The sequence below is a fragment of the Girardinichthys multiradiatus genome, chromosome 7 (assembly GCF_021462225.1).
Source record: "Girardinichthys multiradiatus isolate DD_20200921_A chromosome 7, DD_fGirMul_XY1, whole genome shotgun sequence".
Taxonomy (NCBI): Eukaryota; Metazoa; Chordata; class Actinopteri; order Cyprinodontiformes; family Goodeidae; genus Girardinichthys; species Girardinichthys multiradiatus.
In genome coordinates this window covers 46,273,258-46,288,325 of record NC_061800.1, presented here as the reverse complement: position 1 = coordinate 46,288,325, position 15,068 = coordinate 46,273,258, and the positions used below count along the sequence as shown (strand labels likewise).

Sequence of the window (15,068 nt, the reverse complement as noted above, 5' to 3'; positions counted from 1 at the left end):
CAGTTGCAACGTCTTAGGTTGGAACGTACACAGAGACTGAAGGGCTGCTCTGAACTTGTTCTACAGGACGCTGGCCTAGATATTTATGTCTTTTGCTTTCAGTCCCTGCTACTGGACAGAAGGTTCTGAGAGAATGTACCTGAGTTTGGATCCTTCAGGATGGCATGTGTCTGAATTTAAAGTCTACTTGGGACACCATTCAGCCTTCAGGAAACGGTTGGCTTTGCTTACTATCTCAGACTACGACTGCAGGCTCGAAATGTATGTTGATGATCGTTCCCGGCGACTGAAGCGAGGTAGGGCATGTGAGGGGTGCCCAGCGTCAGAAGGGAGGGCAGAAGTCATTCCTATTAAATAAGACAAGTAAACACAGGGGTTAATCTCATCTCTTTTCCACAGGGAATATTAAACTCAGTTGAAGAGCAATTTCTTAACTGTGGGAATGAAACACCTCTTTAAACCTGTTCAGGGAAACTGCTATTTTGAAATTTCCCCCAGATTTGTTTTGTTGATGAATTGCATTGTCTTCAGTCTATGCATATTTTATTGCATTAAACTAAATCTTTCCAAAAAAATAAATGAAAGAACATTAGAATAAGAACAAACATCCCTCCCATGGGACGGATCCACGGAGGTAATCATCTTATTGACTAGTGCATGATTCAGTTTGCAGCATGCTGTTTAGAGCAGCGTGCTTTCACCTGTCACCGCAAGTTGTATATTTTAAAAGGGCCACGTTCTCAGTGTGCTCTAATTCACGCAAAGAAGTGGAGAAGGTCATTCTATAGACATATTTTGGAGGAATATACGTGAACGTGCAGTGTTGTTTTGTTGGATATTTTCTTGTATTGCTGAGTATGCATACCCCTTACATTCTGCACTAAAGTCAGTTAGATTAGGTCAGACTCTGTCACATAAGGGGCCAAAACCTGAAACATGGATTATATAGAAGGCCAAAGAGGATGTTTATACATAATGTTAAATAGCTGATTTATAATTACTTATATCCCAGGCTGATCAAGATTTAAAGTAATCTTGCAATTGTATTATTCCCAACTTCCCTTTCCAACTGCAAAAATGAAATGATCAAAGAAACCAGTGAAAACATACTAAAACCTTTCAGCAACTCTAAGAAGCACTTGATAGCTCTAATGCCAATAATGACATTTCCTTTTTTGCTTTTAAGCATTCAAGATGGAATCCTAATTGAGTGATTGAATTTATTAATTCAAGACTGGATCCAGCATCCCCATAACTCCAGGTCAAAGAAGAACAGGGTGAGACGAGGGGGAAGCTGTGTTGGATCCAAGCGGCTCTTAGACTTCATCTTAATGAGTGCAGAAGCTCTCTCCACATCAAAAGTTAAATGGATTACTACATTTATGTTGAGCTTCAAAGTCAGCACAGTTCTGTGTGAACTTGTTGCAAAGGGTGCCCAGTTCATCAGCAAAATGTGCTCTTGGGGACAAAGCAGGGCTGACTGCCAAGCACAGGTTGAGGGCACCTGCATCTCTATCCACAAGGAACTCTATTGGTGCTTTATCAAATATTTGGTGTGATTGGAGTGAGCACTATGAAACCTACTGGTGGGCCATCAATAACAGGTATAATGAAATAATTTCACAAGCCGAATTTAATCGCATCATGGGCTGGATGTGGCCAACGGGACTTGGTCTTACATGTCTGAGCTAGATACTGCAGGGCATATGAGTCCCTTTTATTCAATAGCTGATTAGTTGAGATGTCTGATCCTTGTGTTCACATCATGATGACCCATTTTATTCCCACCGTGCCTATATAAACTATGTAAGAGCATATTTTTTCTGTAGAGCTCTTTATGTAGGGTATGAAAGTCAGCTCTACTCTTAGAGAGATGAATGATGGGCCTGCTCTCAGCCTGAGGAGGTCAAACCATTTTACAGAATTGGTGTCCAACATAAACAACACTGCTCTAACATTCCTGGCTCCTGGATTATGCTCATGCTATGAAAGCAATGATCATGTAGCAACGAGCATGTAGCAACGAGCATGTAGCAACAGACATGTAGCAACGAGCATGTAGCAACGAGCATGTAGCAATGAGCATGTAGCAACGAGCATGTAGCAATGAGCATGTAGCAACGAGCATGTAGCAACAAGCATGTAGCAACGAGCATGTAGCAATGAACATGTAGCAACGAGCATGTAGCAATGAGCATGTAGCAACAGGCATGTAGCAATGAGCATGTAGCAACAGGCATGTAGCAATGAGCATGTAGCAACGAGCAAGTAGCAATGAGCATGTAGCAACAGGCATGTAGCAATGAGCATGTAGCAACAAGCATGTAGCAACGAGCATGTAGCAATGAGCATGTAGCAATGAGCATGTAGCAATGAGCATGTAGCAACAAGCATGTAGCACCGGTGGACAGTTGATTGATTTAAGTTGTCAACTTTACATCAAGAAGAGAAACACAGCTAAACATACTAGCTCTAATATTGTGGTAAAACCTATGAGATGAAAACAGTGAACATACAGTTTGTCACTGCAATAGCTCCTTGAGTTGCTTTGGTCAAGAGAGAGGTGGGCTTAAACTTAGAACATTTTGGTACTGGCAACAACAGCTTAGCTGAGCCCCTCTAGGAAGGTGTCACAGCTAAACAGAAGCACCAGGCCAGGGGTAACTTCTATCAAGAGACAAAACAGAGAGAGAACATTAAGTTATTGCCTGCTATAACTGCAGATAATACATAATTGAAGAAAAATGTGGCTCAACATTTTTCACCAGTAAAGTCTTTTGGTATTCATTCTTTCATTTTTCACTGTTTTATTTAACCCCAATTTGTACTTATTTTATTTATTTAAATTGTGTCTGTGTTATGTATGGTGACCTTGAGTGCCTTGAAAGGTGCATATACATAAAATGTATTATTATTATTATGGGATTTTCTTTCTGTGTGAGCATGCATGTTTCTGAGCTGTCTTTGTGATAGTTGACACACTCCCTCTTAGGTCTTTATTTAGAGCTTGCTATATTAAGCACTTTCCCATTGAAATACAGCACCAGCTGTGCTGGTTGTGTGTTGTGGCTGCTTTGTAACAGGACTGGGCTGTTCCTTCTCTAACTGCTGGGCAGTGTTTTTCTCCCATGCAGACAGATCTAATTTAATTAACCCTAATATTCATGTCATCCATTTGTGTTGAAACTTGTGCACTTAAACAAGGCAAGTGGAGCTTGTTGGAATCACAGAAGGTGTTCTTGTTATTCCAACTGATAAAGGTTTATTTCCCCCTGGATCTCTAAAATTATTTGATGAATGCATGGCTAGTGTTTTAGGTTTTGATGTCCTAATTTTTTTAGATCTAAAACAAACAACCAGATGCCAACGCCTACTAACCAGACTGTGGCTCAGTGAGAATAGTGGTTGTCTTGCAATCCAAGGGTTGTAGGTTTGTTTCCAGTTTCTTCCTGCCACATGTCAATGTGCTCCTGGGCAAGGCACTTAGCCTCAAATTGCCTCCCAATCTGTGTACTGGTGTGTGTCTGGGTGAATGTGGCTCTAGTGTAAAGTGCTTTGAGTGGTCAGTATGACTGGAAAGGCCCTATATAAGTTCAGTCCATTTATGTTTGGTCACAACTTATTAAATTTGTATTTCTCTCTTTAGAAACGTATTGTGCAGAACAGAGGGAATAGCCACTCAGAACTATCCTAAACAACTTGAGGGAAGCTGTCAAAGAAGAAATGGATGTATTTGGTGGTGCACCGCGTTTCCTAGCCTATCCAAGACCTGTAGTGGTCCAAAGTGGGGCTGATGCAGTCCTTAAGTGTCAGATTGGCGGTGATCCACGACCTGCTGTTATCTGGGAGCAAAGCAATGAAAAGATTGACCCTCAAGGACGATATAGGGTCTTTGAGGATGGGAATGTTTACAACCTTATCATTACAGCTGTTACTATTGAGGACAGTGGACAATATATTTGCAAAGCTAAGAATAGCATTGGAGAAACATATGCAGCTGCCACCCTAAAGGTAGAAGGTGAGGCGCAAGAGATGGAGCTCAGAGAGGAAAATAAACCGCGATTCCTTATCAAGCCTCTTTCCACTCGTGTCGGTCGTGGGGAAGATGCTGTCTTCTCTTGCAAGCTTTGGGGAAACCCACGACCAGAAGTTGTCTGGGAAAAGGACGGAAGAAAACTCAACGAGATATTTGAGAGCACACATTTCAGCGTAGGCTATCAGGATGGAGGATGGTTTCAGCTCAAGATCTTTAAGACTCGTGCTCCGGATGGTGGGGTGTATACATGCAAAGCTCGAAATGAGTTTGGGGAAGCACTTGCAGGAGCCGTGTTGCTGGTTGATGCAGGTCCTGGACATGAAGAGGAAGGAAACCGTAATGGCTACACTAATGGCCAGTGGAAAGTCCATCAGGGCAAACAAAGGACTGGTAAACAAGTGCCAAACCGACTAAAGGATGATGCCATGACAAAGTCTACAAAAGTAAAAATGTTTGCTGTAACTGAAGGCAAACATGCCAAATTCCGCTGCTTTGTGACAGGAAAACCTAAACCAGAAATAATCTGGAGAAAAGACGGCAGACTTATCCTGTCTGGAAGACGTTACTTGTTATATGAAGACAGAGAAGGGTACTTCACACTCAAAGTTTTGTATTGCAAGCAAAAGGATAATGGCGTTTATGTCTGTGCTGCATCAAACACTGCTGGGCAAACCCTTAGTGCTGTACATCTCTCTGTCAAAGGTAAGTCAATATTTTTTGTGATTCCCTTAGTTTGAAAATGAGAAAAAAATAAAACTAAGCACTGTTAATTAAATGTGGGCACAGTACAAGCCAGGGATGTCTTCTGCAGCAAGGAAAGGGACTGAGTGGGGAGTGATGTGTCTCAAATTTCTGTCCATTTGATTCTAGGATGATGTAAGTAGGTTTAAAAGTTGCAGTGAGGTCATTTACTGGTTTAAAGCCAAAGGGAAAGATAAAAGTAGAATTTGAGAATTCCTACCAAGACTTCACTATACAAAACATAAAAATATCCTATTATAACCTTTAAAACCTACACATTGAACTTGTTTTACATTAATATCACCAGCTGTAAATATAAAGAGCTATCGAATTTTTCAGAGTCCACTGGGAATCAATAAAATGTATTAATAAACTAAACTTTAGAGATGTCTAAACAGGCCAAGTTCAACACCTTAGGTTTCAAGATTATCATAAAGTCTGCACACTTACTCAGCTTGTTAGGTCTCTATGAGTGGTTGTCCATGTGAGGTGAGTTTTTTTGAGTGGGTATTATGTTTCGCACGTGGCCTGAGGAACTCTAAACTAAGGGCACCATGGTATCAGTTTGAGATAGTAAATATAACATTTGAGATCAGATTATTTGTCTGTTCTGGCAGCTAGTTAGAATGTGAAAGGCAGCTAGATATATTTGCAGTTGGTTTTAACAAAATATTAGGAAGGCAAACAGTCTAAGACATAGAAATGAACAGCTTTGTACACAGATAACTAAATAAAGCCCACAATATGTTGTTTACAACTGTCTGGTAAAATCTGATGGTGTCAGTTGCAAATACTTTATTCTCTTTCTAACACCTCAGAGTGTTTACAACCTTCTCGTTCACTTACAAAATAAGCTCCTTGTCTTTTGAGTTGTCGTTTGTTTGACTGGAATCTGTCATAAAACATATAGTGTGTTGTGCGAGATTCCACTGGGTCAAATTAGTCTTAGTACACTTACTGACAAGAAAAGTAAAGTTAAGTATCCAGCAATGCTGAGACCAGCGATGGATTTTTAAAGGATTTATTTTGCGAGGAGCTGAAACATCTTCAGCAATGTATTAGAGTGTCTGGCAGTCATGCGAAACACAGAGTGAAGGTAAGCAGACACAAATGATCCCTCATAGAAGTATTAGACAGCATTTCCAGCACTTGATAGAGTTTGATTGGGGTATTATTTTGGGTTTATGTGAGAGGAGGCGATCACATAATACAATATCCTGGCATGCTGATGTTCAAATGTCTATGTGGCTTGACTAAAACATTTCCAGAAAGGATGGTTCAATCTGGATGTAATTTGGTGCACATTGCAAACTAGTATGTCTGGGGCTCTAGATGGCATAACTGGAGCATTCAACAGTCACCAGATGCAGAGGAGGAGTAGATGTATAAGACAGCATTAAAAACACATAACTTGTAGTAGTTGAATTTTGGTTCACAAAAACTTTATTAATTCAATGCAATGTGACCGCTGGCCTCATTCATCCACCTATCCATCCACTGTCTTCACGGGAGATCTGGTGCTGGTGCCTATCTCCAGCGGTCGTTGGGCGAGAGGCGGGGTTTACCGAGGACAGGCCTCCAGTCCTTTACAGGGCAACATAGAGACACATGATTTAGAGTAACCGATTGACCTAACAGTAATGTGTTTGGACTGTGGGAGGAAGGTTAAGAACCCACACATGTGTCGGGAGAAAAAGCAAACTCCATGCAGAAAGACCCCAAGTTGGGATTCGAACCCAGGACCTTTTTTCTGTAAGGCAATTGCTCCGCTGTCCAGCCCACCACTGGCCTCATCGAAATATATTGTCAATAAACCATCATACATGAGTCTGATGGTATTCACTTACTGTTTTGACTGACTGTTACTTCAGGAACTGCCTGCAACAAAACACTATACTCGTGGTGCCACCAATTTGTCGGTCATTTTATTTTGACCAGCTTGTTGCATATCAAATCTTTAACATTTACTTGAATGCTCTTGCAAAGGCTTGTGTCATGACACGGTCACTCCGGTCATCAAGGGAATGTTGGCCAGGGGTCCCTACACCACACATGCTTTTAAGCAGCTTATTGTTAGCTTTGATATTAACCACACTCTTATCATCACTTATCTCATACGTAAGTTTGCTTTAGGTAAAAGCGCCAGCCAAATGCATAAATCTGAACAATTAAACAACCGTCTTGTTGGTGAGGGTTTTAAGATGTTATTCTGTAAACTGAATGTGTAATAGACATTTTATACTACATTCATACATATGTACATATACATACAAATATTCATTTACAACTTTGTTAGACATTGCATTGTGCTTGTTTAAGAAAGTTTTACTCTAAATTACCTTTAATTCCAGAGCCACCTGTCCGGTTTAAGCAACCTCTCTATGACCTTGAAGTTTGGGAACGGGATTTAGCTGTTCTAGAGTGTGAAGTTCCAGAAGACTCTGTTCCCATCACGTGGTATCTTGAGGACAGACGACTGCAGCCAGGGGCCAAATATGGAATGGAGGAGTGGGGAACAAAACGAAGACTGACAATCCGTGACATTGGCGTTGATGATGATGGAATTTACCTCTGTGAGATGCCTGATGGAGGAAGAAGTATAGCAGAGGTAGCTGTAAAAGGTAAAGCCATTTCTCACATTTTATTTTAAATAACGTACAATGACTTACATGCTATACAAATTAAATGTATTGTTTACAGTCTATATGACACTTTTTCTTTCATTTACATTTGTTTTATTCAGAGATGGAGGGTACTAACCACTTTGTTCTCCTGCTAAAAACAAATCTGACCCAATCTTGCCAATTGCAAGATTTGTGTAGCAAGGGAGCTTTGATGTTTTTCTCTGATGTATCCCCTGACATTGAAATATGGACAAAAATGAGCACAGAATATAGTCCCTGTGTTCATCTCAAATGAGTTTGCTTAAAAGTCAACTAATATTCAGCTGAGATAAAGAATCATCTTACATGATAAAATGTAAGTTTACCTGGCTATGGATTATGTTAAACAAAAATGTTTTTCCAAGGAACTTCCATGCTTAAGTGGCACTTTTAAGGAACAGGGGCAATATGGTTTCTCATGCATTGCTTTCTACTGGTATTTAGGTCAAAAATATATATTTTAACACACAGTCTGCTCTTAACACAGATTAGAATTTTCCCCTAATTTACAAATTCCTGAAACTTTTAAGATAAACATGGTTTCTAACACAAGCAAGTAAATCTCAATGCAACCTAGTTTAGGAAGATTAAGAGTTCTGCAGATGGTTTATTTTTCTCCAATACTATCACCGTCACCTTTTGGCAGCCAATCTTCACTAGGATATTCCAGAGTGGGGTTATCTTTAGCCCTACAAAAGATTTGTTCTACAATCCTACTGCGGTGTAGTTCTTTATGCCACCACATTAGGCATGGGTAAATTCTTTCTGGAAGCTACGAAGAGTTAGAATCATACAATTTGCCACATTCAAACCACCTTTAACTAATACCTTATCAATTTACTACGTATATTGGCTTCCTTATGTTAACCAAAATCCTCAAAATCAGCCCATCTGCAGACCCCAGTAAGCCATCAGAGCAACTTTCTGATTGCTTTGATTTGTATTTATTTTAATTTTAATTTAACCTTTATTTAACCAGATACGTTATTAGGAATAGATTCTTATTACATTGATGACCTGGCGGGAACACAAGGACAAATCAGGCAGCACATCATTCCAACAATATGCATGTGTCATACACATAGAATACAATTAAATGCTAAACATTTTAGCTGAAACACGTTCCAGACAACATATTCTTCAAATATTTTTGAAAGTTGCTATTGATACAAAGCTACTCAGTTTTAGTGGTTTTTGAAGCTCGTGTCAGTCTTTTGCTGCAGCTCAATTAAAAGATAGTTCTCCATATATTATTAATTTTGGGAACATTGAGCATAATCAGTTGGCGGAGTGTGTACTATAGGGAGTCAAAGAAGCGTGTAACAAATTACAAAGAAAGGGTTGAAATAAACCTGTTAGACATTAATACATATATACATACCAATGGATTTACCTTCAGTTCTGTAGGGATGACCAGTTTACAGTAGAATACAGACAACAGTGATGTGTACGAAACAAAGCATTCATTATAAAACATAAAGCAGAGTGGTACATAACATCAAGTTTCTGTAGTGAGGTCTTAGGAGCTAATCTATATTTAATGTCACCATAATCATAGGCATGATTGTCATTTGGACCAAGGTTTTTCTAGCAGATAAAGTAAAAGATGAATGCTTACGATAAAGAAAAATAAGTTTGGGATTGATTTTTGATTATAACCTATTGTTGTGCTGTGAAAATAAGAGACAACTATCCAGCCAGATATCCAGGTATTTGTATTCAGGATCTTCCTCAATACCTGTAGTATTTAAGGTGGTAGTGTTTGGAGTTGTAATTGATTGTAAATTACTTTTCCTTTTAAACCACATTACTTTGGTTTTGCTGTCGTTCAATACAAGTTTCATAGAAGGCAAAGATTGGTTTTGTTTGATCCATAATGCTATGTTAGATAGGTAGCCCAGAAAATGGATTGACTTGGACAATACCCGAGCCACAGGAAGGCGAGAATGGTCAGGAATGGTCAAACCATTAATATTGATTCAACTAAAGAAACATCTATCCTCAACACTCCACCACCTAAGAAAACTTGGTTGGGTCAATCTGCAGACCAGTCTCAGTCAGTCACCACAGGAATAGGTTGTGGGTACAAGGTACAAATCTTTTCTCTTTGAAGGATTAGATTATACTACAGCAAAACAACAAGCCATTGTGCCCTCATAAACTTTGTATTTAATCTATCTGCCCTGATTAACAGGCAACTGGCAAAGCTTGATATCCAAAACAAAATTGTCTGAACACGTTTCTGTTTTTTTCTTGTTTGTCTCCAAACTGAGCATGGGCATTTTCCTGGCATCAAACTCTAAAGTGGTTCAAATCAAAACAATGAAAAGAGCTTCATTTTCTAATAGCAGAATTCCCTCCATCTTAATGTACATAAGAAAGAAACCATAGGGTTTGGTCCCAAAGAAGCGTTGACATCATGGTCAACTAAGATAAATGGGGCTAAAGGCAACAGAGCACACAACCAACCTTGGTGTTGTTTTGGACTCAGAACTAAATTTTAACAACCACATAAAGTCTGCAGGCTTTTATTTTTAGTAGATTAGATTACTGCAACAGCATCTTGACAGCAGTTTTTGCAAAATCAGTCAGCTGTAGCTCATCCAAAATGTTGCTACCAGAGTCCTCACCAACACCAGGAATGGATCACATAATCTGTTTGTCAAAGAACAGAATTTTAAATTCTGCTATTTATGTATAAAGCACTAAATAGCCTTGGTCCAAAATACAGTTACTTGTCAAGTATAACCCATGTAGACACCTCGGGTCTTCAGGGACACACATTGGGCCTGATTTTCATGTACAAAAACATGTGGAAACTTGCTTGGGTGGGCAAAGCTGATCAACAAACCATGTCCTAATCAGGTTGTGTGTGTAAAATACGTGGAACACCAGGCGCAAACCTTTTAGCGTGTTTGCCTCCATGAATATGCAAAGCAAATGATAATGACCCAAACGCGCAACTTTATGGGAGGAGGATATGCAGATGTAATCTCTTACCACCCGGAACTTGATTTATCAAACCTGAAATGAATTGTGGGTGCTGTTTTTGCTCCTATAAAACTGTCTTGCCCGCTCCTTGCACGCCCCAGGTGTGTGTGTGTGTGGAGGGGAGGGGATGGGAGGCTGTGTAACTGTGTTGGCAGAGGTAACTAAAGCTGCGTAGAGCTGTATTTTAAAGTAGATTTGACAGTGGCTGTCAGCTTTTCTAAGTTTTATAACTGATTTTTCAAGGTTTAACTTTAGCTTTTAATATTTTCATGTTTTTACTGTTGTTTTGTGGCACTTTGAGATACTTATATAAATGCTATTTATTATTATTAGTATTATATATATATTTTTTTATTCTTATTATTTTCAACTCCATAGCTTCAAACTTTATCTTTCTTTTATGGCCGCTCTGTTCTCTGACACTCTTTATAGTGACCGCCAGTAGCACACACAATTTCCTCATTTAAATAGGGCAGTATGCATCTCTTTTGCAACTGTTATCCATTCTGCACACAATCTTTGCACATGTAATTTTTTGTTTTGCACAAGCAATTTTGTGCTTTTTATTTGGAATCTTTGAAAATCAGGTTTTCAGGGGGTTTGTTCCAGAGTTGAGGAGCATAGACACTTTATGCAGCCTTGCCTTGTTTAGTTGTGGTCCTGAGAACACTAAGAGCCTGAGATTTTCAGAAACTATTGGTTGCTTTAAATCAGGACTAAAAACATTATTGTTAACAGCAGATTTTGATTAAAGAATTTGTCTGAAACTGTATGAAACATGTTGCTTATTTATGCCATTTAATATCTGTATTTTTCTTTCATGCAACACTTTAATGTTTTTTTTAAATCTTATTTCTCTCTTTCATTTGATCTCCTGTAAAACACTAGGGTAGCCTTATTAGTGCTACAGTGCCTTGCGAAAGTACTCGGCCCCCTTGAACTGGTCAACCTCTTGCCACATTTCAGGCTTCAAACATAAAGATATAAAATTCAAATTTTTTGTGAAGAATCAACAACAAGTGGGACACAATCGTGAAGTAGGAAGAAATTTATTGGATGTGTCAAACTTTTTTAACAAATAAAAAATTGAAAAGTGGGGCGTGCAATATTATTTGGCCCCCTTGCGTTAATACATTGTAGCGCCACCCTTTGCTGCAATTACAGCTGCAAGTCACTTGGGGTTTGTCTCTATCAGTTTTGCACATCAAGAGACTGAAATTCTTGCCCATTCTTCCTTGCTAAACAGCTTGAGCTCAGTGAGGTTGGATGGAGAGCGTTCGTGAACATCAGTCTTCAGCTCTTTCCACAGATTCTTGGTTGGATTCAGGTCTGGACTTTGACTTGACCATTCCAACACCTGGATATGTTTATTTGTGAACCATTCCATTGTAGATTAGGCTTTATGTTTTGGATCATTGTCTTGTTGGAAGATAAATCTCCGTCCCAGTCTCAGGTCTCTTGCAAACTCCAACAGGTTTTCTTCCAGAATGGCCCTGTATTTGGCCTCATCCATCTTCGCATCAATTTTGACCATCTTCCCTGTCCCTGCTGACGAAATGCAGGCCCAAACCATGATGCTGCCACCACCATGTTTGACAGTGGGCATGGTGAGTTCAGGGTGATGAGCTGTGTTGCTTTTACGCCAAACATATCGTTTTGCATTGTAGCCAAACATTTCGATTTTGGTTTCATCTGACCAGAGCACCTTCTTCCACATGTTTGGTGTGTCTCCCAAGTGGCTTGTGGCAAACTTTAAACGATATGTTTTATGGATATCTTTGAGAAATGGCTTTCTTCTTGCTACTCTTCCATAAAGGCCAGATTTGTGCAGTGTACGACTGATTGTTGTCCTATGGACAGACTCTCCCACCTCTGCTGTAGATCTCTGCAGTTCATCCAGAGTGATCATGGGCCTCTTGGCTGCATCTCTGATCAGTCTTCTCCTTGTTCAAGATTAAAGTTTAGAGGGACGGCCGGGCCTTGGTAGATTTGCAGTGGTCTGATACTCTTTCCATTTCAATATGATTGCTTGCACAGTGCTCCTTGGGAGGTTTAAAGCTTGGGAAATCTTTTTGTATCCAAATCCGGCTTTAAACTTCTCCACAACAGTATCTCGGATCTGCCTGGTGTGTTCCTTGGTCTTCATGATGCTCTCTGCGCTTTGAACAGAACCCTGAGACTATCTCAGAGCAGGTGCATTTATATGGAGACTTGATTACACACAGGTGGATTTTATTTATCATCATCAGTCATTTGGGACAACATTGGATCATTCAGAGATCCTCACTGAACTTCTGGAGTAAGTTTGCTGCACTGAAAGTAAAGGGGCCGAATAATATTGCACGCCCCACTTTGCAGTTTTTTATTTGTTAAAAAAGTTTGACACATTCAATAAATTTCATTCCACTTCATGATTGTGTCCCACTTGTTGTTGATCCTTCAAAAAAATTTGAATTTTATATCTTTATGTTTGAAGCCTGAAATGTGGCAAGAGGTTGACCAGTTCTAGGGGGCCGAGTACTTTCGTATGGTGCTGTATATAAATAAGCTAGCCTTGCCTTTAATTTTTCCTTTTATTTGTTGAACTAATTAAGCTGTTACAGGTTTATATTTCTGGTATATTTTAGAAAATGGCTAAGGTCCTTGCAAACATGAAAGGTTTTGTCCGTGTAGTTCATTTAGTGTTTATTTAATGTTTTCAGAAGATAGAGGGTCCTCTATATAAGTGGTTTTATCAACAAAAAATGTATTGCTTCTTTCTTTAGCAGAGGTGTTTAAGTATCTAGGTGGTGTCTTGATGACCGGATGGATTGGGTCCTCATCTGGTTTACTCTGGGTGCTGCTTTGGTCTGTTGTGGTGAAGAAAGATCTGAGCCATAAGGCTTAATTTACTGATCTGTCACCATCCCCACCCTCACCTACAGTCACGAGTTATGACTGAATGAAGGGAATCCTAGATAAAAGTTGTTGAAATTATCTTTTGTAGGGTGGCTGGACCCAGTAAACAAATAGGGTGAGAACCTCCGCCCTCCAGGAGGAGCTTGGAGCAGAGCTTCTACTCTTCTCTATCCATAGTGGTTTTGCCTGGGGATTCCTAGGAATCCACATAAAAGAGCAGGAGACTGTTGGACCACTTGCTGAATATTGGACAATTTGCACGTTGCTGGACGCCACCAGGCCTCCTGGCGTTTTCGGCCATTTTGTATCTAGGACATTGCGACTGATATGACGGGGCGCCCCAGTCTGACGTCACAAGACGCTATATAGGAAGGCGCCCATTTTGACCATTCGCTTTTCAGCTGGAGACCGTGTCCGGTTACCAACATCTGAAGCATCACCTGGAGAAGAGTCCCGAGTGGATTTCATTTATTCTCCGTTGGCCAACGAAGAATTCATAACTGAGGTTTCTGGAATGAGAAGGCCAAAAATTTCACTTTGCCAATTGAAGACGTGAGCTTAACACGTAACTTAAAAAACACGGAGTTTCAAGGAGACGAATGGCCACCGTGTTTTGTCCTAGTCGACTTTGATGGTCAGATCATATTTTCCCTTTCGCCAAGGAGGCCAGAGGATGAAGATTGACTGCTTTTCTTGAAGTTAACTGTGGACGCACAGTAACTTCCAACTTCCACCCCATTCTCTCTCAACCCCGCTCAGAAGGGAGACAACGACAAGTAAAACCCATCCTTTATTTTATTTCTTTCTTAGAAAGTCTGGGCACGGTACAGGAGGTTTTAGTGCGATGAGATTCACTATTTAATCTAATGTGTTCTGAATGATATGTGCATGTAACCTTTTTATTGAAACTTTGATGTGCCGTGTTTGACGTCTGGAGGCCGCTGCGCTCCCCAGCTTTGTGTGTGTTTTGCGGGGTATTTACCACCTGGGAGCAAGTACAGGAGAGACTGGACTGTTAAAATAACCTCATGGTGAAATTCCCCATTTTCTTTATCTTCAACCTCACTGCTTGCTAGCTTGCCGCCAAAAGTTTTATAACCCTTTGTCTGGTCAAGAGTTGGGGGAGGTTTTATGACTGAGTATAAGTGAGTTACAGTTGGAGCTGCGCCCCACCCTCCACTCACAACCACATTCCTTTGTCATATTATCATTTTTGCCATAACTGTGGTTGATTCCATACACACCCACTGCTGTTTTGCTTTATTTTATTTAGTTAGATATTTTACCCCTTTCGTGTAGAACTTTGACTGTTTGAGTAGGTGAAGATTATTAAATCGGAAGAGCGAATGTATCAGGGCTGTGATTTAATAAATAATCACATAGATGGTAACAGAAGGCGTGTGTTTATTTTGTGCAAGAGTGATTCATCAGTCAAGATAAGGTTAAAAGTTCCACACGTTTTGGCAGAAACGGTCGATTAAACAGTGACATCTCTGGTAATAGTTGTCAATTATTACTGAGTATTTAACGGTTGTAATTATCAAAGGCGTTGAGCCACAATTACAACACCAGAAACATCTCTGGTCTCGATTCATAAATGAGGATTTTGGTTAAGAAATTAATTTAGTCAAATTATGATTTTTAATTATAATTATTGATAAAGATTAATTAATCAATAATCATAATTCTAACAAGAGTGTCACTGTGCAAAGATATAGCTGGGTTCCCCTCATGCATGC

The 15,068-nt window shown here is 39.8% G+C and overlaps 1 protein-coding gene across 6 annotated transcripts in view; it reads left to right on the top strand.

The window, feature by feature from the left end:
• LOC124871727 (obscurin-like protein 1) overlaps positions 1 to 15,068 on the top strand; it is a 62,437-nt gene continuing 47,369 nt past the window's right edge. For all 6 annotated transcript variants that reach the window (XM_047371220.1, XM_047371219.1, XM_047371218.1 and 3 more), the window contains exons 1-3: positions 1 to 296; positions 3,647 to 4,738; positions 7,129 to 7,398. In XM_047371220.1, the coding sequence (XP_047227176.1) occupies positions 3,724 to 4,738; positions 7,129 to 7,398 (1,285 nt within the window). In that variant the 5' untranslated portion in view covers positions 1 to 296; positions 3,647 to 3,723. The remainder of the gene's footprint in view (positions 297 to 3,646; positions 4,739 to 7,128; positions 7,399 to 15,068) is intronic.